We start from the raw sequence: 24,495 nt of genomic DNA, 5'->3' as shown, positions 1-24,495 counted from the left end.
GAGATGCTATGAATAGCTGAGGCCATGCTGGGGATGGTGGGGCAATGAGGACCGGTCCCCATGGCATCAGACAGAGGCAGCCCCGAGTGGGAGCGGGCATTTCCCCTGCAAATGGGACCACTGATAGACAGTGGAAAATTCCTTGGTGCATCATCAGCATGGTGTGAAGATGGGGGAATCAGGAGCCCAATGCAGGGCCAGGTACTGTTCACGCTTACCCCCGCGTGTGGGACTGAGCAGAGGGTGACAAGGGAGGGCAGCCCCCAACTGCACGGCACAGGACAGAGCCCTGCAAGGAGCAGGGTGGAAGGAGGGACCATATCACAGCTCTCGGGGCAGAACCTTGGCAGCCCCTCACCATCCCCAAGCCCTCTGCAGAGCTGATAGCGGCAGCTCTGGCAAGAGAGAGAAGAGAGCCTTGTTCTGAGGCCAAGACTAAGGCGATTCAGTGCTTTGCTCCCCTGAGGTTTCTCAGGTGAAACCTGTCTCTGTAATGGCTGTGTCTGTAAAACGTATGGAAATGCCCATAAAACCTGTATCAAATGCTGCATGGATATATATGGACATATGAAATTAGGAGTGCATGGGGAATTGGGGCAGGACGGCTCCCTCCGAGCCGTAAACATGCACCAGAAAGAGGCAGGAGGGCAGCAGCTCCAGGAGTCGCACAGACGGGACAGCACTCCATGGAGCTGGGGCATGGGCACCACGGCTCCGGCCATCGGCACCACGGGAGGCCAGCAGGACACAGAGACCTCACCACGGGGTCAGCACGGGGACAGAGCCCTGCAGCAGGCTTGGCATCCCTTGGCCTGACACCCCAGCGCCTCGCTGCATGGAGCAGGGGGTCCTGGCATCTGCTGAAGGAAGACGCATAGCAATGCCTACAGCCATCCCCTGGAGTATGCCCAGCACACACCTGGCAAAATCAGGCTGATAGCAGCAGAAGGAACTCCAGATCCAGTTACCTCACTGCCTCGGTGCAGCTCTGCTCTGCCCTACGCTGTTCACCTCAGGGTGCGTTGCACTGTGGTTCCAAAGCACAGAAGTACACATGACCTGTGTATGGGGAACGCAGGATGTATCTGACTCCACAGCAATGGGATCACCTAAATAGCCCACACAGCAGCAGCCCTCAGTGTTATCGATGTCTGAGAGCCATCAGGAGCCTGAAGTGAGGGATCTGAGCACAGAGGAGAGATGCAGGGGCAGTGGGAAGATAACCACCAGTCCCCACTGGGAAAAAGAGATGCTCTAACAGCGCTGGGGTGCATAAATCCACACACTGCAAACCCTTCTGGGTTTGACAGCAGCCCTGGGGATGCAGCAACCCCTATGTCCCATCCCCAAGGGAACACGTGGCTATGAGAAGACAGCATGGTACCATTCAGAGCAAGCACTTCTATTTTTACTCCAAGGGCGTTTGCACCAAATGCAAAGCACATGTGCAAGCCCAAACATGCAGAGATGGAGAAGTGCACCCACAGCAAAGGAAACTCTTGGGGTCTCTCTGCTTGCCTGCTGGTCTTCACATCCACCTCAGTGAGCAGAGCCTTACTACCATCAAGATCCCACTGTATGAATCTGCCATGAGCTAGGTGAGACCTTATGACCCTCTGCAGCAGATTTGCCTTTTCCTACAATCCCATGACTTCAAGAGCTGAGGTTTATATGCAAACACCAAATATCAACGTGCTTTGCAGCAAAATCATAAATAAATAGGCAAATCCCTGCCAAGGATTAGGCAATACATCACAAGAGCAGCTAAGCCATGGCAGGCTGCTGTTTGCTCCCTGCACCGCACTGGGCAGAACCCAGTTGGCTCCCTTCCTCCTTCCCTTGCCCTAGCAGAGACCGGCAGCTGGACCCCAAACCCAGCCCTCCACAGCTCCCACAGAAACCCTTCCAATCCTCATAGCCTTCCTAAAGCAAAAAATGGGCTGAGAACCCCCAAATTCAGGGCTTAACCCTGCTTATCCACTCTGACTCACCCAAGAGAGCCGAGCATAGAGGGACCCGTGTGCTCTCAGAGCCCCTGTGCAGCAGGGAAGCCCAGGGCAGGAACCAGCCCCAGGCACGTCCCAGTTCCAAACCCACACCTGGCGGGGCACAGGCTGTGTCCTGGCTGCTATCAGCATGGGGATGTGCTCAGAGATCGGGGGAAAGCCCGCTGGTCACTCCACCCCACATCCCTGCTGCGTGGCAGCTGCCACGTGGCTCTCACTAAGGGGACAAAGTGCCTCTGCGAGGCACAGCCCTGCTGCTTGGGAGCATCCCTCTGTGAGGGCTGCCCCAGGGCGACGCAGAAACGCAAAGCTGGTGACACAGAGAGGCAGTGTGGGCACCGCCAAGGCTTCAGGGTTGCAGCGCAGAGGTGCAAAGCCAGGACGCAGAACCGCAGCGCCGACGCTGCGGCAACACAGTGCTCGGGATGCAGCGAGGCGGTGCTGGGATGCGGAGCTGCAGTGCCATGCTGCAGAGCTGCACAGCCGCAGCTGCACGCGGCCGGGAGCTGAGGGCCACCAGCCTTCTGCAGCTGGTGACAGGGCGCCATCTGCCGCGTCCTTGTCACACACTGCTGTCCCCAAAGCACCAGCGCTGAGCCAACATCACACTTGGCCACGCAAACGCAGAGATAGCCTCACGTCAATTCCAGCAGCCCGCTACCAGGGCCAGCAGCAGGGCGACATGGCTGTCCCCATCCCTGTCCCTTGTCTCCTACCTCTCCAGCAGCCTGGGATGCGCACATCTGCAATGCACCTGCACATTGCACGTGCAGATGTGGCGCTCCACCAGCCAGCCCAGGGATGCTGCCCAGGGAGCAGAGGGTGCACGGGGCCACCTGCAGTCCCCTGGCACAGCTTGGGGACAACGCAGAGGTCCCTGGGCACGGCAGCAGGCTCCTGCGCTCAGCCCGTGCAGTGTGAGGTCACACCCAGGCCCGTGAACCCAGGCAGGCACAGGAGGAACCTTCAAGTCGCACAATTCCTATATTATGTAGCACTAATAAAAAAAAAAAAGGGGGGGGGGGTAGGGCTTGAAGTTTTCTTAGTGCCACATAGTAAAGTATTTATAGCAATCCAGGCGTGAATGGGCTGCTCACAGGCCACACTCCTCCTCGGCGTCAGGATCTCCAGGAATTATTCTGTGCAGTCACATTGTTGTATTCACCCCGAGATTGAGTTTAATTACAGACAGGCAGGCAAACAGGCTGTCAGTGTTTCAGCCTCGCCGGCAGAAGGGCGACTGAGCTGCCTTTAATGAACGGATTTTAAAAAGACCCAGGGCTGAAAGAGTGGGGGGGGGAAGGAAAAGGGGGGGGGGGGACGTGGGGCTCTGGAAAAGGCATGGGGTGAGCAGGGGGACAGGGCTGGGACGCAGACAACGGGACGGTGGTGGGCACATGGAGGGAGAGGTGCACGGCTGCTCCAGCTGCAGGAGCCAGGCTGGAGCACGCACTGAGTGCGGGATGGCAGATCCCTTCGGAGACCCAAAGAAAAAGGGGTTGGGGAGGGCTCCCAACTTATTACAGAGCAGGGTATAAACAGAACAAATAAATATAGAGCTGCTTTATTACAAGGCCGGCCAGCTCTGGTGGCTGGCTGATTACAGGGCAGGCTGCTCCAGCGCTACCCAAACCCGGACCTCAATAAAGGCCAGATTGGAGCTGCCTTCTGCTCATTTACAACTCCGCCATGCCGCTCAGCCCCGCGCGTGCCCACTGCTCCCGAGCCCCATCACCGGGACGCAGCAGTGGGGGAGAATGAAAGTTTAAACAAATAGTGAGTAAGCGATGAGCAGGGCAGGCGGGATCAGCAGCCTGGCAGACACGCTCTAAAAATACCATTTATTTTCCTAAGGACTTCCAAAACCGGTGATTTACAAAATACAAATAAAGGAATAAAAACTATAAGAATTATAGATGCATCGCGGGGGTGGGAAGGGGGGGGGGAAGACCCAAGAACAAGGAAAGAAAAACACCCTGATGAGTAAGGCGCACGCATGACGTACATAAACCCACCGGGATGGAAAGGCGTGAGCCTCCTGCACACGCGGCAGCGGCGCACGTGCGGGGCTGCTCCACGGGCTGCACACAGCCAGCTCTCTGCTCTCCGCTCCCCGGGGCCGAGGGCATTCACCTCCACGCTCACACACGCGCATCTTTCCAGGGCTGAAAGGGCACTTTGTCTCCCGGTCCCCAGCCGGGGCTCCCAAGCCATCCCGCAGCCCCAAGGGCTCCCGCGACCACCTTGGTGCTGAATCCCTGCACCCGGCGCCAAGCCCCCGGCGTGCCCACAGCTGATGGGGGAAAGGGAGAGCGGCACGTCCGTGGGGCTGTGGGCCGGGAGGCTTCAAAGGAGTTGATTTAGTATTGTTCCACCTGCCCTGAAACGGGCGCTTGAGTGAGGGATGGAGGTTGCCTAGGGTCATCCTGGCTCTGAACAGAGCCCTTATAGAGCGGGGAACGAGAAAGTGGCTGCTCTGGGAGGAGGTGGTCCCATACGGGGCATGTCCCCTACGTCCCCCATGCACTGTTGTGCCGAGGGCACTCTTTCCCAGACAGCTCCCCACCGTGATGGACACAGCACCCCAACCACCAGCTCCGCCGAGGTCCCCATGATGCCTCAGCACTGCTGCACTGCTAGGGTGAAGAAGCGGAGATGAAAAGGAGAGCGGGCAGTGCCAGCGCTGCTCCCAGCTCTTTGGCACTTGGCAAGGCTCCCGGCTCCAAATGCATCACCACGTTCCCAGGGACCCCATCCCACATGCTGCCCACCATGCCCGGCAACCCCGTCTGCCCACAGAGCACTGACTGCCCTTTCCTCGCAGTACCAACCTGCCCTGACAACAGTGAAGATGCAGACGGCAAAGCAAGACACAGCAGAACCCCAAATCTCCTATGGGATGGCGACACCCATGCGCACCAGGGCACCTGTATCCTTTCTGCCCTTTCACCGCCGCTGCCCTCCACCCTTACCTGCACTGCTGTCACACAGTCAGCCCCCCCTCACCCTTCCGCCCAGAGAGCGGAAAGCAGATCCCTGCAAAGGGCAGCTAATGCGGAAGCTGTTCGCATCCCGTAGTGCGATCCCGGCGGGTGAGGAGCAGGGCAGCTCCTGGGTCGTCGGGTTATCGGATGATAACAAGGCAGCACAGCCCGAGCACGCGACTTCCAGCAATGCAAGGCTGCTTCCTTTGTTTTGGGAAAACAAGAGGGGAACCAGACCTTTTCTGGCACGTTCTTGCCCGGTCTGAAACTGTCCCCCGTGTGCACCGGCTCTGTCCCCCTGCCCCATCCCAGCGCTGCGGCCACAGGATGATGGGGACAGAGCCAGCCTTGGCCCTTTCCACCTCTCCCAGTCCCAGTGCCGGGGCTCAGACAGGCCAGAACACCAAGCTCTGTGCCGTGGGGTCTCTGCCCGGGCCAGCTTAGCTCACAGCTGTCCCCAACCCCAAAGGTGGGGCGAGCCCCCTGCCCACGCAGGGAGCAGCACGGGGCTCAGCAGCCGTCCCCTCATCCCTCGCAGCCGTACCCCCGCTTCCCCAGAAAGCTGCGGGTTGGATGGGGGTGTGGGAGCCCCCCTTCCCCTTCCCCAGCGGAGGAGGAGGAGGAAACATAATAAGAAAAATAAAATTTATAAGCCAGGCAGTAATTACAGCGTGGCTACAAAAGGCTGCCTCGTCAGGGCCATCATTATGTGGCTAAATTTAACGCCCCGTGGCTGCTGGCGGGGGGAGCCGCGTCCCGGGGCTCTGAGCATCCACACAGACGCCGGCCCCGCTACCTTCTCTCCGTGCCGGCAGGGCAGCGCAGCTGAACGGCAGCCAAGAAAGCCATAAAGCAGGTCAGAATTTTTTTAATAGTCTATTTACCAAGATGCTGTTTTTACTGCCGAGGTTTCTCTCGTTTTATCTCTGGCTTTTTTTTTTTTTCTTCTTCTCTCTCTTTTTCCCCTGACTCCTGAACAGACTGGGCTGTATTTTCTGGTTTAGGTTCCTCTCTCTCACTTGCTCTAAATACTATTTTCAGAACTCTAATTTTATATGGTATGTCCCTTTTTTTTTTTCTTTCCTCTTTTTTTTTTTTTTTGGTAAATATTTGCCATGACTAAGCCAGGACACATCCCGTTTAAAAGGCTCCCATCCCACAAAACATCAGCCCTTTAATGACATGAATCTCATTAGCTCTCGCCATGAAAAGAGGTATAGAAAGGGAGCATCACTCGGTCCCTCTGAGTTCCTGTATCTGCACAGACATATATTTAGCCGTGTGTACCGTACAGTCACAGAAGAGGACAGTCTGGGCACACGCACACCACCCCATTCACATAGAGGGACCAGGAGCAGGGGCCCCTGGGACGGGCTCTGTGGCCAGTGGGTTTTGGGATATCCGTCTGTCTGGGATGGGTTTGGGAAGGGCTCTGAGCCCCGCAAAGGCCGGGCTGGGCCCTGGGAGCCTGTGGCCAAGCACAGAGGAGCCTCAGAGCCCCTCAAGGCTGGGCTTTGGGATCCTCTGGGGCCACTCTCCAAGCATGGGGCAGGCAGAGCCCATCCATATTTGTGCTTGGGCTCCTCCGGCCTTCCTCCCAGCAAGGCCCACAAACTCAGTCTCACTCTGAGTCTCCATCCATAGCAGCATCCTCAGTTGGCAGTCCTGTCCACCCTACAGTTCCTTACTGGGCATGGTCATCCCTACTTTAACACAGTCATTACTTCCTCAGCACGGCCATCTTCCTTGGTGTGGTCTTTCCTTCCTCACCACGGCCAGCCCTTCCTTGATCTCGTAGTTACTCCCATGCCATGGTCACCCTTCCTCTTGACTCATGCTCTCAGTTGCTAACTGGTACCAGAGGTGAAATCCCCAGGAGATGCCATGGGCTTCTCCAGGGCTGAGATGTCATCCACGGAGCCTGAAGTCAAAAGCAGCAGGAAACGTCCATAGAGAAGAAAGGAAACGTCCACAGCGAAGAGTGGAGATGTCCATGGAGAAGAGTGAAGATATCCATAGAAAAGAATTGGGTCTTTCTTTCCCATTTCCTGTCGGTTTTTTTCCCCATTTCTAGTCCAATCAGGTTATGATGCAACTCTTAAGCTCCACTGCACCCCTTGCATTTTGGTCTTGGCTCCTCCAGAGCCATCCCCACCAAGCTGCAAATGTCCCCGAGCCCACCACATTCATCTGAAGCTGTGCTCCCCCATCTATGTAAGCACTCCTCCACACTTCAGGGGAGACAGCAAGAGAATTAACCCCACATCTGGCTGCAGACAGGCAGCACTGCTGCAGTTCCACAATCCAGAGCACCGGAGGAGCTGAGGTGCACCAGGAGAGCCCCATCTGGCCGAGCAAGCAGCTTCAGAGCTGGGGCTTTCTGGAAGAGTGCAGCCATCCTATGCTTGAGCCATAGCCGGGCTGCAGCACGTGTACCAGGAAGGGCTGTGCGCTCCCCCCTAGCACACGGCAGCCAACATTAATTCATTAACAGTCCCATTAACACCCAGCTGTGGTTTCCCCCCAAACTCAGGCAGGGACCCGCTCCCCTGTGACAGCTGCTGACAGGCCAAGTTTCCACATTCAGTCCTTCTGGAGTTCTGTATAAAAATAAGTGGTGCTTTTTTAAAAAGGAAAACTGTATTTCCCCTCTGCGCACACCCGCACGCGCGCACACACGTGCTGTGCTCATGGCAGGAATTTGCTCAAATTTCCCCCACCCACAAACACATCTTCTTTGGCCAGAGACCAAACGTGGGCATTTTGAGCCCAAAATATCAGGTTTTTCAGCACCCGGGTCACAAAAAGCTGGCGTTGCCCTGAGCTGGGCTGAAACGTGTGCCCACTCCCACGTCACAAAGCTTTGCCATGCCCCTTCCCTCACTGTGCCATGGGTGCCACGCAGGGTCTGATCCTCCCCTGCCAGCCCAGCTCAGCTTCATCATCCTTCCCATTGTCACCCCAGGGTGGGAAGCCCTCCAAGGTGCTGCTCCTGGCCAGAACTTCACCCAGCATCCCCAGCAAGGCAGCCACGAACGCATCCCCAGGAGATGCCCTCAGCATCCCACCTGAGGAATGGTACCCAATGTCTGGCACCTTGTTTCTATTTTCTCCTCCTCCTTTTTATTGCCTTTTCTAGGCAGCTGTGAGCATCAGCTGTTCCAGTGCTTCCCAAGAAGATGCCCAGACGAGCATCAACCAGGACCTGGTACCCAATGCCTGTTTTGCCCCTTGCACATCCTCATCTTTCCCATGCAGCCACGAGCACCATGGTGGGGAGACAACGCCTGGCCCTCCAAAAGCCCTAGACACCCAAGTGCCCCCAAACCCTTTCCCTAACACACTGAAGGCACCACAGCCTGCACTAGGGGAACTGGAGCTGCCCACTGCTTCAGCTCCCCAGAAAGGGCAGGGCAAGGGCCATATATCTCCCAAATACCAGGCCGCTAGCAAAACGCCCCACATCCCTTTGATACGGAGGTGTTGGGCTCGCTGAGAGCCCTATAACTACTCGTGTCTTTAAATAGCAAAACTCACAAATGCCCCCATAGGGCTCAGTGTCTATAAGTTGTCTATATATTTGTGTACACACATGCACACAACACACAGAGATTTATTCGTGTTTTCAGAGCGGTTCAGGAGACATTCCAGGACGAAATTCCAGCCAGCGCTGGAGCCAAGAACATCAGTCGCCCCGGCGCACGCTGCCCCCTCTGCCTGCGCACACACTAAATACGGAAAGGGAGAGGTATAAATAGGCAGAGAAATACATGAATGGCTCTGTTTCCTCACACAGATAAATAGTACACAAAGGTCCGAGCCGAGAGGGAGCAGGCAGCCTCAGGAATGCTATGGCTTTGCCAGGGTGTGTGCCTGGAGGGCAGGATGTGCCCCTGGGTGCGCAGCAGCCAGCCCAGATGTGCACAGCTGGATGGAGCCTATCCTCTGCATGGCAGAGCAAAGGGGCACTGGGCAGGCAGGGAGCGGCTCCCAGGATGACAAGAAAGTAATACTCTCATCCAGACACCAGCACAGGGGATGGAGAAGACGCCACATCCCATACTGACGCAGAGCAGTTCCTAAGGGCCCAGGCACAGTTCATCTTGTTCTCCTCCCCAGAACCCCCTTTGCTCACAGGAGCCACTGCCACATCCCAAACTGCGGGGCTGGGAAAGGCACTGCCCTGCACAGAGGAGAGGGGCAGATGACACCAATGCACTGTCCTCTCATACTCTCTTTTCCCTCCTCTGCCCCAAATAAAGTTCAGACTAGTCTGGGTTGCAGGGCTGGGAGCCCAAGTACATGGGAGCGGGGCTGGGGGCAGCAGGATCGCCCCTCACAAGGCCCTGCAGTTGCTCTGCTTCCCGGAGGGGGAAGGGGCTCTCCCCCTTCATGCTGCCGTTTGAGCTGAGGGCTGGCACTGGCTCAAACCACCGCCTGCTGACGCAAGATCAATCATCCCCTGCGTAGTCGGTGCCTATGCATGGGCTGGGGCCACTGCCGTACCAGAGGGGCTCTGAATCCTGCTGCCAGAATGCCTGTGACACCCCTCTGCTTGGGTGCAGTAACAACCAAAACATGGCACAGTACATGGCACAGCATGGCATCACATGGCATCACATGACATAGAATTGCATGACGCAGCATGGCAGAGTACAGCACAGTGTGTTACGGCACAGCATGGCACAGCATAGCATCACATGGCACAACATAGCACAGACTGGCATGGCACAACATAGCACTGTATGGCAAAGCACAGCATAGCATGGCATAGCACGGAGTGGATGAGAAAGCCCTCAGATGCAAAGAAGGGCTCCCTGTTTGTGCCTGTACACCCCTGTACATGCACACTGATGCATCTCCATGGGTTATGCCATGATCCAGGGAGAATGGCCACAATGACCAAGCCCAACCCTCCATCCCCAAAAAAGCCTCCAGGTGACACAGGCTGCCATGCTCTCCAGGTGACGCAGTGCGAGGACTGTGGCTGGGTGCAGCCACAGCCACTGGGGTCGGGCTACAAGCCCCGCACTGCAGCAGGCACCCTATGGGGTGCATCCTCAGCCCTAACAGGGCAGGACGGACTGCCGTGATGGAGCAATCACAGTCAGCAGGCAGGCAGCCAGCACAGCCCCGGCTGTGCCAGAGGGGGTTTGTCCCTTGCCCACGGTAAGGGCGCTATTTTGGGCAGCCCGCTGCCCCGCAGCGCCCATGCCAAGTCTGGTTTTAGCAGTGTGCAGCTCCACTGACTCACTGCTTGTGTAAGCGGCCTGTGGTTGGCGGCGGCGGCCCAGAAAGCGTGGCCCAGTCGGGGCCCCCCTCACCTGGTGGTGCCTGAGCAAATAAATAAATAAAGCCACACTGCACCCGCCACGCGCCCCGGTGGCAAACACACAGGGCGGGCCCAGCGCCCACGCAGCGGTCAGCCCCCACGCGGCAGTGGGTACCCACACTCACCCCAAACTGCACCTCTCCCCACAACCTGCGGACTGGTGCACGGAAATGAGTGTAGCATACAGAAATGGGATGCCACATTCTGCCCAACGTCAGTGCTGGCACGCACGCGTGTGCTTTTGCTCAGTGATGAGTACAGCGCTGAGGCTTGGATGCTTGGATGCGTATGTGGGCTTGCTCCTTTCAGCCAAGCATCCCCAAGAGCCAGCCCCGTGCTCCCCATCTGCCTGACCCCAGCCTGCCACGAGGACCCGTGGCTTTTGCAGTGCTCGTCCCTGCTAGCGCAGAGCCGTGCCCACCAGCCCCTTCCCGGTGCCATGCAGAGGGAGCCCGGTGCAGATGAGCACCCGCAGCATCACTCTGTGCCACAGACCGTGTGTGCCCCACATCATGTCCGTGCCACTGGTCCAGAGGCAGCTGCAAAGCCACAGCTACCTTGCGCTCATTAAAACCACTCGTCATCAGAAGGAGCCAAAAGGCTGCTTCCTCCTCTGCTGCCCTGGCACAGCAGGCTGGGTTTGCAGGATGGACGTAGTCCCTGTCCTGCTCAACACATCTGCCACAGTCACCCATGGGCAGCCAGCAGCAGCTCCCATCCCCAGGCTTATTTTCAGTACCCATTAAAAGGGAGATGCAGAACGGTGCGGGTGAGCAGAGCTTGGGCAGGTGGCTGGCTGCACGTGCTGGCACAGGGCAGGTGAGACCCGGCAACCCCAGTGAGGGCCCTCCACCTGCCCGCATGTCCCTGTGCCCTGCGGGATGGGGATGGTCGCCTGGCCCTGTCCCAACTCTGCTGCAGAACAATGGGATGGGGCTCTGACCCTCGCACTCCCTGACGTCAGCCCTGCCGCCCCACCAGCCCCAGGCCAGAGCTCCCACTTGCCTTCAGCCGGGGCCACGCTGGAAGCCAGTGTTTGTTTATCTTCCTCTCCAGCATTGCTTGTTTTGATGGCACATCCTCCTCCTCGCTGGGCCAGGTCAACCCGTGAACCCTCCACGTCCTGTTTGCCGGGGCCCTGAGCCACAAGCCAAGTGCACAGGGCGGCCGGAGGTGCGGAGCATCCACCCCAGCTCACACCGGCCACAGGAGATAAAAATACGCAGGGTGAAGCATCCTGGGGCGCAGGGGCTATATTTGAACAGATCGTATCTGTGAGTTTATACCAGTGGTTTTGACTGCTCCATGGCTGGGCCAAAGCAGGAGAAATGACCCTCATCACCACGGGGTTCTCCAGCAGTGCCCACTGTAGACGCGCCCCTGGACCTACAGCCCCAAGGTGCTCAGCCCTGCAGCTGCTTGCTTTTCTCTCTCCCCATGCGAGCCCCTGGGCTTGCCAATAAAAGCTGCTGCCTTCGCCTTGCTGTGTGCGCGGCCGCTGCTCTCCCTTAGCTCTGCCTGAGTGCAGGCAGCTGCTAAGCAGTGAACACTTGCCAAAAACTGCGTGTGTGAAAGCGTCGTTTCCTAAACGTATAAATATTCCCAGGGCTTTGCTGGAAAACTCCCCACGATTAGTTACAACACCCTGGCCAGCAGAGCCCTGTGAAAGGGCATGCTTAGCGGTGTGCTCCCGTGCAGCAGTGCTCCTGGGGCTGGCAGGTTCTTTCCTCTCCACGGGGCACGCACCATCAGTTTAGGAAGTGGAGGCTTCAAAGCTGCCACAGGCAAAGCTATGGAGTGCATTCCCGTATCCTGCGGCCCCGCACCCCATCACGCAGCCCTCATCATTAAACATCTGCAATCTGCAGTCCCATCGCACAAGGGGTCATCGGAGCTCTCCATCTGACCTCTCAGCCACTGATGTTTAACCACGCACAGCCCGATACTGAGCCCAGCATCTCGGTTTGCTTCCCAGCAGGCTCCCAGCCTGCTTTTGGAGACATCAAGAGATGGAGACTCAACCACTGCCCTTGGGAACGTGTCCCAGTTGCTAATCACCCTCAGGAGCAAAACCATGTGCCTTTGTCCTAGCTGGGAATTGCCTGGCTCTGGCTCCCCGTGCCTGGCTTGCATCCTGCTCCTCTTCGCTAGATTAAAGGGAGCCCTTTGCTAACCAGCATTTTCTCCTTGTAAAGACCCTCACACACTGCAATCAAGGCGCCTCTCAATTTTCTTTCTGATAAGCTAGACAGAGCTCTTGCCTTCCAAGTCGCTCAATGCCGGGCTCTCTCTAGCCCTCAATTAATTCCTGCGACTCCGCACTGATTGCTCGGCATCTTTTTTACAACCCAGGCACGGGAGCTGGTGGCAGCACTCCCAGCATCCTGCAGTGTGCCCAGAGGGACCCTCTGCCCCTCCTGCTGCTCCTATTACAACGTTACACAGCGCTGAAATACCTGCCCATTTTGCAGAGATAACTAGATCGTCTAAACTGCTCCTCCAATTAGCCTCACATTCCCTGAGCAGAGCACTGCAGCAGCTCCTGCCAAGGAAGGAGATGCTCTATTGATGCCATGAGGTATCTGGAAACCTCAGCCTCGCAGCCAGAAAGGCAAAAGGAAATCAGGAGTGATGATGGGACAAGAGAAAAGACAGCAGCAAATATCGTGGCGCTCCTCGGGGTGAATCCATCCCAGGCACAGGCAGCCCCGGTGCCGCCTCTCCAAAAGGATGCAGTAGAAATGAAAAGACACGGAGGTAAGAGGAAGCCTTTAACAGCTTCTCTGCAGCAAGAGGCTAAAAGCACAAGGAATGCTCAGCCTGGGAAAAGGGCAGCTGAGAAATCCTGGTAGAGATCCTACAAAATTCACAGTGGGAGTTCTCCATGACACTGCACAGAGAAAGCGAGCAGCTCCCTCCTCCCTCCTGCACAAGCAGCCACCCAGCACCACAAAGCAGCTTTCTCCCGTGCCCTACACCATAGACCCCGAGCTTCAACCCTGCGTTCATCTTTACCAGATGCTGTTCATCCATCCCTTGGACAGAGACATACTTCATCATCTCCCAGTACCGGCACATCCACCTGCATCCTTCCAGCAACAGCACAGAAACGTTTGCCAGCACTTCTGCCATGTCTGCTTCACTATCCATCATCTTACCACCTCCACCTACTAAAGGGCTTATGCTGTCACTGGGACTTTGGGGTTTTCTCCTAAGACACTAAATAAAACCTTTTCCTTCTGTCCTTCGCCATGATTTTTCCCTGATGTCTTTAGCTTCTGTTACCCATTTTCTACACTTCATAATTACTAATTTATATGGATTGCTATCTACTCCTGCTCTCCCATTTGTTATAAACTGCTCTTTTATTTCTAATTGCTGCCTTCACTTTGCCGCTGAACCAGAACGGGCTTTCGGCCAGCGCTGCCCTCTTTCTTGATTGTGGAATTGTGGCTTTTTGTGGCTTCTGAGATTCTTCTGAAAGAGCTCACAATTTTCATTCACATTTTTCTATCTAAATGTTTCCTCCTAGCTGATTTCACTCATAATTTCCCCCTGCTTTGGGAAATTAGCCCTTTCAGAGCATGAAGGATATAAATTACTGTTTAGGAATGTCCTTTCTTTGCCCAGGGTGAATGTAATCTGGTCATGATCATCGGTCCCTAGGCAACCTCTAAGTTTCAGTCCAGCGATGAATTCATCTCTATCCATCATAGCCAGGGGGAAACGAAAGCTGCCTGTGCTGGATGCAATGCCTCCTGTGTAAAGGAGGATCGCCTCTAATTTTTAGAAGCTCTGCAGATGGTTTATAGCCAGTTGTACAAGAACATCAGCATGTGCCCCACAGAGCAACATCCTTTCTATGCAGCATGTGTGACACCACACTCTGTGCTCCTGGCTGATACCAGGGTCACCTGCTACTGCTACTGCTCCCCACTCCTGCGTGGCCGGCACGCAGAAGCTCCAGAGTCTTTTTGCACTCATCGATATCAAATAATTTCTGACATTTCCACGTTGCTTGGAATCATTTTAGTGCTTCTGTGATAAAAAGGGAGCAGAGGAAAGCTTCTGCTTCCAACCTCCCTTCCTCCAAAACACATATCTGATTTCAGAGCCAAGTGTGCCATGGGGTGAGGGGTGGGCATGACACCAAGAAAGCCGCTTGTCCCCACAGTCAGCCACTGCAAAGCCATCCCTAAAAGCCAAAGATGAACCAAACAGAGCAGATGGTATCTCCTCATTCATCTGCTCTCTGCCTGCTGTCAACATCAGGCTTTCAGGTCCGTGGGAAGGTGCTCTCACAGAGCAGCCAGCTCGGCTCACAGCCCTGGCAATTCCAGCAGCCAGGCAGCAGCGAGAGGGTAACAGAACACAGTGCCATACCCCCAATGGAAGACACTTCCCCAGCCCAGCTTGTCCTTCAGACCAGACACAAGGTCTCAAGGAGGGACACATGAGAGCACAGCGAGCATTACCCCTCACCAGCCAAGTCCAGCCATCCCTACCAGAGCTCCACATCCAGACCAGCTGACCACAAACTGGCCTCTGGTATTGGCTCTCCACAACACCTTGGTTGGAGGAAGGAGGACTGGCACCACTCCTTACCTCAGCCATGATGTTCTGCAGAAACGTCTCCTCCTGGAAGGGCTCTGTTCGCAGGCGATCTGCAAGGGGGAGCAGAAATCAGCCTGAGCGGGGACAGACAGATCTCCCAGCCCAGCTTCACATTCTCCTGCCTGCTGGGACTGAAGCTTCCAGGGGAACAGCTCCATCACACTCATCCCCTGAGCCAGCCACACCACCTAGCAGGTCCTTGGCCTGGCGACACATCCTCTAGCTAACCGAACATGGGCTGGTTTCTCCCCTAGCAGGAGGTGTCCATTATATTTTGACGCCTTACCCCAGCTTCAAGAACAGCCCAGATTGGGATGGAGATGCCATGACTTGTTCAAATGTAAAGAATCCTGGAAGCACTGCCCCAGTCTACACATTACTCAGCCATGCACCCAGAGGATCAGGAGCTGCTCATCTTCAGCTGCTTTTCTAAGGGTGAACCTGACAGTGTCCTCATGTTGCAAGACAGGGACAAACCCACATTATACCTCATTCTGCACTAATCTTTTCCTATCATTGCAAAGATGTTGTCTGGAGAAGTACCTGGCCAGCTCTGCTCAGGTATGCTGAGCAATGCAAGGGAACCCACCAGTATCACTCCCTGGACCCCAGTTGGGTCTTTTCCAGCTGCTCTAAGCTCTGTAGAACAAGGCAGGTGAGCAGGGCTGGCTGGGCAGATCGGGTGCATTCAGCCACTCCCAAGGACAGAGAGCACCCTTCAAGAGCCCCCTCAGCAGAACCTAACCCACGTCCTCCCCAGGGGGCTTCCACCTTCCTATCTTCCACACCAGGCCGTGTGCTGGACAGGGGCCCACACACACAGCTGTGCTTCCAGCAGAGTCAAGCTGGGAGCCACTGGTTGCTCTCCAAGAGCTCCGCAGGAAGAAGCCTGACTCGGCTCCAGGACCAGCCCATGCTGGCATCAGCGCGGGCTCCTGGGGAGCAGCCAGGTGCTCTCAGCAAAGCGGAGAGCCCCTTGGCGACTCCCCAAGTCTTCCAGCTACCAGTCAAGGGCTGTTCCTCCCCTCACTGTCCCCAAGGGGCTGCTCCCCAGCCTCCTGGCTACCGTCTTGCTGCCGGAGCGGCTGAACATGAAACACAAGCCTGGCTGGGTGATAGCCAGGGGGAACAGAGCATGCCAGCTCGCTGCTTGAGCCTCCTCACCTCTGCTCAGAGTGGCCCCGCTCTCCCTGTAGTCTTCGATCTCAGCATCCTTCCGGAGCAGCAGGGAGGTCAGCTCTTGCACCTGGTGCTGCAAAGCCAGGCTCATCCGTACCAGGGGACGCACGAGGTGACGGCACACCTAGGACGGTCCTAAGATGTGAGCAAGGAGAAGGGAGCCAGAACGCTGCAGGACGCATCCTTCCACCCCATCCCTGCCACTTCACAGCGGGGGGGTTGCAGGGGGAGTGGGAGCCCAGCGGGGACAGGGTACGGCGGCCGTGCTCCTTGTGCCACCTGGGGTGCAGCAGGAGGCAGAGCCCAGTCTGTGCCCCCAGCCCTCAGAGGGCCCACCCAGACCCTCCCCACGGATCCGTGCACCGTTATACAGGAAAATGGCTACATTAAGTGAAAAACCAGGAGGATCTCAGGCGTCCGAACACAGCTGGAGGAAAAGGAGACCAGCAGCAGGAGGGGTTCCCCCCGCCCATGGCTCACACGGGCTGCGGCTCCCCACGGCAGAGCCCTGGGCGCACAAGCCCTCAGCCCGGCCACGCCGCCGAGCGCAGGGAGAAGGCTCCGCACCTCCTCCGTCCGGACCCGGGGCCGGCAGCGGGGCCGGGCCCACGAGCCTTAGAGCGAGCGCCGGGCGCCCTCTGGTGCGCGCAGGGCGGCCTAGGCCTCACAGCCCGCCCGCACCCGCAGCCCCGCACCGCCCCGACGGGGGTCCGCCTCACCGTCGCCACGGGAGCGGGGCGGCAGCGGAAGTCCCAGTAGAAGGGCAGCCCCGAGAGCTCGCTCCTCACGCGCAGGCTGAGCCCGCCGGCCGGGCGCTGGCAGGAGAAGGAGGTGGCGGCGTGCGGCTGCCCTGCCAGCGCGGGGCTCAGCAGGCCGTGCAGGCGCTGCAGGACCGAGGAGACGTGGGCCGTCAGCCGCTTGTTCAGCTCCTGCGGAAAAGCGAGGGTGGGCCGTCAGGGGTCGGCTGCGGGTAGCTCTGCTCGGCCCTGGGGTTGGGGCTGAGGGCCTCCAGAGGTCCCTTCCACCTCAGGCGGTGTTTCAGGGAACAAAACCGGCGGGAATCCCAGCGTGCGGTGAGACATCACTCCTGTGCGTCTCAGTGCTGGGAAAAGCCACCCCTAAGCTGTGAATCCCAGCCCCACGACGGTCCCCCCACCCCCCAGCCTACCCTGGAAGCGGGGGGCAGAACAGCAGCAGGACTGCTCAGGCGGGTGTTTGTAGCCCGGCCTTGCTGTTGTGTCACCCAGTAGTTGGTGCTGGGCCATCAGCTGGCACAAGGAGGAACAGAGGGCCCCGGACCTTCCAGACACTCACCTTGGACCTTTGGCCCACAGCCTCCGCGTCAGCACTCTCGTACCAGACACCGCTGAGGTCGGAGATCAGCAGCATGTAGCCTGTATCGCCGAAGCAAGCTTTGGCAATAAAAGTGGACTCGTCAAAGCAAACAGAAGCCCAAGGCTGGGTCAGGAGCCTGCTCTCCAGCTCCTCGGAGTGCTCCATCTACAAGAGAGCAAACAGGTCTCTGCTTCATCCCCAGCTCAGCAAGGCTCTGGAGGACAACCTCACGGAGACCCTCAGTTCCCCGCAGCTCCTCCGTGCTGCCCAGGGTGAGGATGCTCAGGCAGTTCCACGCACCCCTGCATGGACACTCAGCTCTGCTGGGACTGGCACAGGGCAGATCCCAGCCCGGCTCAGCACAGGCACCTCTGCCCACCAGGCAGGGGCCCAGGTGCCTTCTCCAGCAGGAAGGGGCTCTGCGGGTACGATTACCCAAGGAGCAGAGCAGTGGGCAGCCCAAAGCTGCGGGCAGCCGGCTTTGCAGCAGCCAGGCCGGAGGTGAGGGCCAGACTACAGCTCCCAGCATGCTGTTCTCTTCCGTGCCGCGCAAGGGACCGGTGCACACTGGGATGTGCTGCGTCACATATCACCAGCACGGGGAAACAATTTGATGTAAGCGATCGGGATGTGGGGAAGCATCACAGGGCTGGCAGATGGTGTACGGCAGCCTTGGGCTCACTGCTCACCCCAGCTACTGTGGGGGTGTCTGTAGGGGCATGGCCCAAGGCATGCACTTGCAATGCTGCTCTTCTGGAGTGCTCTGGGGCACAGCAAGGTTGCAGGTCCCCACAACCTCCCCACCCAGCAGCTAGGTTCAGGGTGCAGTGCACAAGGGGAGCAGTCCCAGAAGGTTTGCGTGGCTAAAATATGGCCTTGAGCTGCAGAAGAGTTTGGGGTGCATCAGCAAGTTAGGTGCAGGAAGAGCTGTAGCGCTCTTTGGGGGGCAGGACCCAGCTGGGATGCAAGGGGCTGCCTGAGTGAGTTCCTGCTCTCTGTGCCCTCTGGGTGCACGCATGAGACAGCAAAATGGCTGGCCCTTGGGAAGCTGCACCCACGCTCTCTTCCCTCCCTACAGCCACCTTTGGGTGCTCCTGAGTATCGTGGCACCCCTTGGGACCAGACTAGGGGGAACCACAACCTGGCAACATAACCCAGCCTGGTGATAACACTCTGGTAGTCCAGCTCCCTTGTCCCCCCCGCCCAAGACCTTCTGTCCTTGTACCCTGGTTTGCAGTAGACTGGAACTGCAGGGATCCTTCCCTGGCTGGGCTGTCACGAGCCAGTTCAAACTGGTGGAGGCAGCACTGGGAGTGAGGGCTGTGATCCTGGACTCTGATCTGTGAATGCTGCAACTGGAGCACAGCTGATGCAGACCTCACTGCAGCTAGTGTAACTGGACAGCCCCTCAGAGGATCCCTGTGCCTTTCTGCTGCCATGGGAGATGAACAGCAAAACACTTATCCACTATATGAAGCCCAGCACTCTGGCAATGCCAGACAAGGGACAATATCTCACTCCTGGGCATCATTTCCTGCCCTTGTACATTGCCAGCAAGGAAAGGCTGGTACCTACAGCTCTTTTGGGCTGCCCAAAGCATCGAGCCCTGCCCCAGCAGGTGGGAGGTGATAGCACCGAAGGGGTGAAGATGGAGTTTAGGGGCACCCACCTTCCCAGCTGCACTAAAACAATATGGTTGTGCCCTCTTCAGGCACAGTCGTAGACTGGCATGTCCCAGACAAATCCTGTCCAGAAAGGAAACCCCAAGGACAAAGGTGGTTGAAAGCTTTTATAGCTCCCCTCCAAAGCAGGGAAACGAGGTCTACAATGAGTGTGAAAGAACAGGTCCCTCCTGCCCACGAGGGTTTGAGAAGAGAGGAGGAGAGGCTTACGAGCTGCCTTGGAGGAGTGGTTCATGTCCCCCATGAGGTGTCCTCACCTGTTCAGGCCCCTGTGTGCCACGCGAGCATCTCTGCTTGGCTTGGCTGCCTGTCTGCCTGCATATCTCCCGTGCCAGGCTTCAGGAGCAGGTGTGTCCCTTCCCCCGCAGCAGCCATCCCCTCCTCAGCTACACGGCCTCCATCCTCCTCTTCCTCCTTTTCATCCTCACTCCCCGGGCAGAGGAAGCAGCAGGGAAAGGCTTTGCAGGAAGAGGGCAGCAGCCTCCTCAGCCTGGTGGGGAGCCCATACACAGGGCTGGCTTTGCTCTCCTCTCTCCAGGGCTGACCAGAACTGGTCCCAGGTTTCCGCTGCACCCTGTCAGCAAGCAGCCCTCTCTCCTCCAGAGTGCCTGCAACCAGGGCCATGGGAGCACTAACCCCCTGCACTCCACAGCCAGGTCCAGAGAGCAGGGGCTCGTGAGGCCACACTGCAGCACCCAGAGCATCCCCTTACCTGAGACTGTGTTCTCCAGAAAGAAGGACAAGAAGCCAGTTAAAAAGACAGGCATCACAAGCAGGGAGAGGAAGAGGAGGTCCAAGGGAACCCAGCCTGGAGTGACAGGACCAGACCTGAGATGTCTCAAGCCGGCAGCAGGGAAGGGGCAGAAGCTGCCATAAGACCAGCTTCCCCTGGCAGCGGGGACAGGTAGCTGCCATGTCATGGGGCTGAGGTTTTGCCATCTACATGGAGCACCCCTGCTACCTGTGACCAGGCGAGCTGGAGCCACACTGAGCCACCGTGGCACCAGCAGTGCCATGAACATGGTGAAGCCGACAATGAAGATGTTCCTCCCGGAGTCAATGTCCGCATACTGGAAGTACGAGATCCCCGTGCCCACAGCCACAGCATAGGTGACGCAGAGCACACCACCTGCATAGGGCAGGAGTCTTGCAGGATGTGGGCACACATCGCTGCTTTGCAACACGGGGAGGAGAAGAGGCCTACCATGAACTGCCAGAGGGATGTGAGCGAGGAGCCCCACCAGCCTTGGGGACATGCCCAGCATCACACACGCCAGCGCGTTGAGTTGCACCGAGAGGCGAGAGCCATCCTAGCATCAAGGAAGAAGGGGGAGGATGAGAAGCACCACCCTGCCATTCAGCCCCTTGTTCCCAGCAGCCAGAGCCCAGTACCACAGCAGTAGGTTCCCCACAGCCTCCATGCTCCCACCCTCACCAGTCTCCCCCCAGCTGTACCTGTGTGAGGCCACCGGCACAGGCATTGGCGATGCTGGCAGCCGTGCCCCCTGCAGAGCCCAGCAGCCCCGCCAGCAGGCTGCCCAGCCCCTCGATGCACAGCCCTCGGTTGCAGGTGTGGGAGGGTGGCTGGGGGGCTCGCAGAAGCCTCCCACAGAGCACGTAGCAGCCCACAGAGTTAATGCTGCAGCCAAAGGCCATAGCGATGCCCACCGCCAGTGCCCGGGGGGTGAGTAGCGGCCACTCACCTGCAGCAGAGAAGAGGAGACAAGTGACACTGCCAAGAGGTGACAGCCGCACCCAGCCCTGCAACCCCACCTGCATAGGGCAGCTGAAGCCATGGGGCACGAAGGGTGCTGTTGACCCAGGAAAGCTGTGCTGTCGCCAGGTCTGGCAGGTCCCAGGAGACATGGAAGTGGTGGACGATAGAACAGACGATGCAGACAATGGCAAATGGGAGGAGAACCTGTAAGGTAGCACAAACTTGAGGAGAGAGCCTCCCGCCCTGCTCTCCTTGGCCATAACCCTGCTTATTGTGCCACCACCCCATCACTTCTCCCAAGGAGCTATGCCACATCTCCCCTTAGCCCACAGGGAGCACCCCAGGCTCTGCTGCCCCAAGCACCCTCTTGCACAGATCCCCCACGCTCCCACGGCCCCCAGTGCTGCCCCAGGACTCACCCACTACTACCCCCAGCAGCCAGCTCCACCCCAGGACCACCAAGTTCCCCTTAACACCACCAGAACCCCAAAGGAGCCCACATGCAGCACTCAGAGCAGTGTGCGAGCAGTGGTACCGAGAGAGTGCGCAAGGTGGGGACAGACGGCTCCACGGAGACCCCTGGGGCATAGGGCCAGGCACAGAAGGGCAGGCGGCAGGATCCCAGGTGCTGGGAGAAGGTGATGGTGAGGAGCATGAGCCTGGGAAGAGGCACAGGTCACCATGCAGCATCACGGATACGGGGCCCCAGACGTGTGCCTTGCACCGTGGGGATGCCTCTCTCCTGTCCCTATGGCAAGGAAGCACACAGGGCTGCACAGCAGCTTGGCTCCCAGACTGACGTACAGCAGCGCTACCCCCCAGTTGGCAGAGCAGAAGAAAGCAGCCTCCTTGTAGGCAGACAGCCCGATGATAGAGAGGCTGGGGGCCAGGACCATGGGCCCACAGCGCTGCACTGCCCAGCCGCACACACCCAGTGCTCCTAGCACCAGCTGGACCAGCCCGGAGATCAGCACAGCCCCAGACACCTGTGGGGAAAGGAATGGAATATACTGAGAGCATCCCAATCCCTCCCAGTCACCCCTAAATGAACACCTGTTCCCTGTGCTCCAACCCTGTGCTCACCCCAAGCTCACAGGAACCCATGTGCACCATCATTCCCCCTACCTCTGCACACCTCCTTGTGCCCCCCACTACTCATAGCAATCCCCTGGAGAGCTATGGCAGAGATGGGACAGGGGCTGAGGGGCACAGATAGCAACAGGAGCACAGGAGGAGCACCCACCTCTTGCAGTGAGGTGGCTCTGCTCTCCATGATGGTACAGTGCGGTTCAGGGCACACGGTGGCCACAGCCATGCCTGGAAGGGAATTTCAGAAGGATGCGAGACTCACGGGCACTGAGAGCCCACCTGGGGTGAAGCTTGCAGAACATCAGGTCTGAAGGGTATGCAGCATGGGACTATTGGCTGGAGAAGGGCACAGAAAGCATAACCCAGACAGCACTGCCCCTGGCTCTGGACATGATGCAAGCCACGAATCATGCATTTGTGGCCCCATACCCATTGTCTTTGTAACCAAGATGAGCGGGGTACTGTGTACCATCACCAGAGGAGCCAGCCAGCAGGACCCTTTACTATCCCTCACCCCTACCCAGATGCACTGGCATGACCAAGGACCCCACAGGATACAGGGGAGAAGTTCCATGGCTGCGCTCACCATTCCCGTCTTCACTGACGCCGAGGGACAGGTGGGAGCTCAGCACCAAGGCAGGGACCAGGTACTCGAATGAAGGGATTTGGACCAGTGGCAGCCTGGGGAGGGGGACAGCAAGGGCAGGTTAGGTTGGAAAAGAGGGGCTTTGGGATCTCCAAAAACTCTGGGAGCTGGAGGAACGAGGGGTAGGAAGGGGACGATGTGAGAACCCCATATACCAAATGTGCCTTAGCACATCCTGAGCGACAGCACTTGGCACAGCCTCTGGACACACCCCCAAAAGCACATGCCCAGCCTCTACATCAGTGTTGGCAACCAGAGCACACAGGCGGGGAGCAGCTGTGCATGATGCTGGAGCAAGGCAGCCAGGAGCTGCAAAGCACAACAGTGTGCTGAAGGGAGAGGTGAGAGGAGGATTCAGTGGTGGCAGGGAGGGGACAGTCTGTGCCATGATGTAGGGCAAGGGGTCATTTTGGAGAACTCTGCCCTTGTGCCCCTTCCCACCTCCATCCAAACCTACCCAAAGCCACGCTCAGAGGGTGCAGAGCCATGCCCTAGCCCAGCATTACTCCCTTTGCTCACCGGCTTCCCAGGGTGGTCTGCAACAAAGTGGAGATGCCACAGGCAAAGAGGCTGCGTGCCAGCAGCACACTGGCAGCTGGGATGTGGAGCTGCTCCTCAGACAGGGCAGGTAGCAGTAATAGGTGGAAAATGCAGAGCAGGGAAGCCTGCACGGCAAGATGCTGCACAGGGGAAAGGGCACATGGTCACAACATCCCATGACACCCAGTGCCACCGCCCCCACGCCCAACACCTTGTGTGGGTACAGCACTACCCCTACTGTCTCCTCTCTTTCCAGCATACCCTGGCCAGAGCTGCAAGCACATCTGTCATAGCAGGATGTAGCCTCTTCCTGCATCTGACAAGGATCACAGCCCTCTCCCATCACCCCATCTCACTGCAGTTCCTTCTTACCTGCAAGGCTAAGCAGCAGCTCAGCGTCCAGGAGCACATCTTTGGCCAGGAGCAGGATGTGAGTGCAGGGCTCCCAGCACCAGTCACTGGATGGCGGCCCCCATTCATGCTGCTGCCTCCCCTCATTGCCACCCAGTTTGCAGGGCAGGGTCTCACCCCCCCCCAAGGAATCCACGCAGTCCCTACAGGGCTGAACTTCCACCTTCTGCAGAAGCTGCTCTAGGGTTAGCCATTAACCTGAGTTGGTGAGTAACCTGCCCTTATAGCCAGGAATGCAAGTGTCACTATGGGATGTCACCATAAAGGCCAGGTGACAACTGCCTCTGGCTGGGAACTGCACATTGCCACAGTACCAATTGCCTGTAGGCTGGGTCTCACTCAGGCCCCTGCATCCACCCCTGCTTCTTCTAGTACACAGAGCAGGGACTGTGCCAGAGCTCAGAAGACACCTTCCCACACATGCTTGAAGTATCTGCACCCACGGCATCCTCAAGGTCCAGCCTAGCTCTCCTGGTCCGGTCCCTCCTTGCCATCAGGCTCCAGAGAGCCCATTAACACTTGCACAGGTGCCCCCCATGTCCTGGCATTCCCATACATGGGCAGTGTGCCCATGCCATGAATGTCTCTGATATAGGACTACCACATACCCAATGCTGGTAGGGGTCTCGGTGCTGAACCCTGCAACCTGGACAAGGATGGCAGGGATAAGAGCTGCCGCTGTGGGTGGGGAGGTTCCCAAGGCACCACAGGCAGGGAATGCCCGTGTTTTGTCACAGGGCAATGACCACAACTGTGACTGCGCAAAGCCCTTGCTGCTCAGAGCTCACTCATTAACTGGACAGCCTACGGGGAGCAAAGAGTAGTGGAGGCCATGCATTCCCTGCCTTCCCATGTATGGGGAACCTCCACTGCCACTGCCCCTGCATTCCCCTGCCACCAGCCCCAACGTCATTCCTGTGCCCCACCACCAGAGAGCCTGGTCTCTCTCAAGCCCTACAG

At 57.8% G+C, this 24,495-nt stretch overlaps 2 protein-coding genes and 1 long non-coding RNA gene across 6 annotated transcripts in view; 1 reads left to right on the top strand and 2 right to left on the bottom strand.

Annotated features, from left to right (window-relative positions):
• Positions 1-19,565, bottom strand: part of NHEJ1 (non-homologous end joining factor 1) — a 32,988-nt gene extending 13,423 nt beyond the window's left edge. Inside the window, exons 1-5 of one of the 2 annotated variants that reach the window (XM_040703843.2) lie at positions 19,390-19,565; positions 17,430-17,615; positions 16,835-17,044; positions 16,101-16,239; positions 14,928-14,986 (exon numbers count right to left, since the gene is read on the bottom strand). In XM_040703843.2, the coding sequence (XP_040559777.1) occupies positions 14,928-14,986; positions 16,101-16,239; positions 16,835-17,044; positions 17,430-17,615 (594 nt within the window). In that variant the 5' untranslated portion in view covers positions 19,390-19,565. Of the gene's footprint in view, positions 1-14,927; positions 14,987-16,100; positions 16,240-16,834; positions 17,045-17,429; positions 17,616-17,750; positions 17,975-19,389 lie in introns of those variants that run through there. The other variant, NM_001395219.2, reaches the window with a different exon arrangement.
• On the top strand, positions 5,734-13,574 carry LOC124418102. Its single transcript, XR_006939917.1, has 2 exons — positions 5,734-5,846; positions 12,675-13,574. It is a non-coding gene; the product is annotated as an uncharacterized LOC124418102 (long non-coding RNA).
• SLC23A3 (solute carrier family 23 member 3) lies at positions 19,223-23,642 on the bottom strand. Of its 3 annotated transcripts, NM_001395218.2 has the most exons (12): positions 23,497-23,635; positions 23,104-23,264; positions 22,525-22,619; positions 22,093-22,166; positions 21,654-21,835; positions 21,385-21,508; positions 20,906-21,053; positions 20,588-20,835; positions 20,337-20,442; positions 20,094-20,261; positions 19,845-19,940; positions 19,223-19,740 (listed from the first exon to the last, which is right to left on the bottom strand). In NM_001395218.2, the coding sequence occupies exons 1-12, from the start codon at positions 23,620-23,622 to the stop codon at positions 19,394-19,396; spliced, it is 1,875 nt and encodes a 624-aa protein (NP_001382147.1). In that variant the 5' UTR covers positions 23,623-23,635; the 3' UTR covers positions 19,223-19,393. The 3 variants fall into 3 exon arrangements, with proteins under 3 accessions (NP_001382147.1, XP_046799663.1, XP_046799662.1); XM_046943707.1 differs by lacking the exons at positions 21,385-21,508; positions 21,654-21,835 and having other exon boundaries at positions 23,497-23,642; XM_046943706.1 differs by lacking the exons at positions 21,654-21,835; positions 22,093-22,166 and having other exon boundaries at positions 20,588-21,053; positions 23,497-23,642.
• Between the last annotated feature and the right edge of the window lie 853 nt (positions 23,643-24,495).

Source organism: Gallus gallus, chromosome 7 (assembly GCF_016699485.2).
Source record: "Gallus gallus isolate bGalGal1 chromosome 7, bGalGal1.mat.broiler.GRCg7b, whole genome shotgun sequence".
NCBI lineage: Eukaryota > Metazoa > Chordata > Aves > Galliformes > Phasianidae > Gallus > Gallus gallus.
The sequence above is the reverse complement of the archived record's forward strand: the minus strand, read 5'-3'. Positions and strand labels throughout refer to the sequence as shown.

Bases quoted from the DNA above. Each gene is read 5' to 3' on its own strand.
- SLC23A3 (NM_001395218.2), bottom strand. From the start codon at position 23,622: ATGAGGGGAGGCAGCAGCATGAATGGGGGCCGCCATCCAGTGACTGGT. The intron at 22,620-23,103 runs GTGAGCAAAGGG...CCCCCTCCCCAG, and splicing joins CAGACCACCCTGGGAAGCCG to GCTGCCACTGGTCCAAATCC. The intron at 19,741-19,844 runs GTAAGGGGATGC...CCCTGGTTGCAG, and splicing joins TCTGGAGAACACAGTCTCAG to GCACTCTGGAGGAGAGAGGG.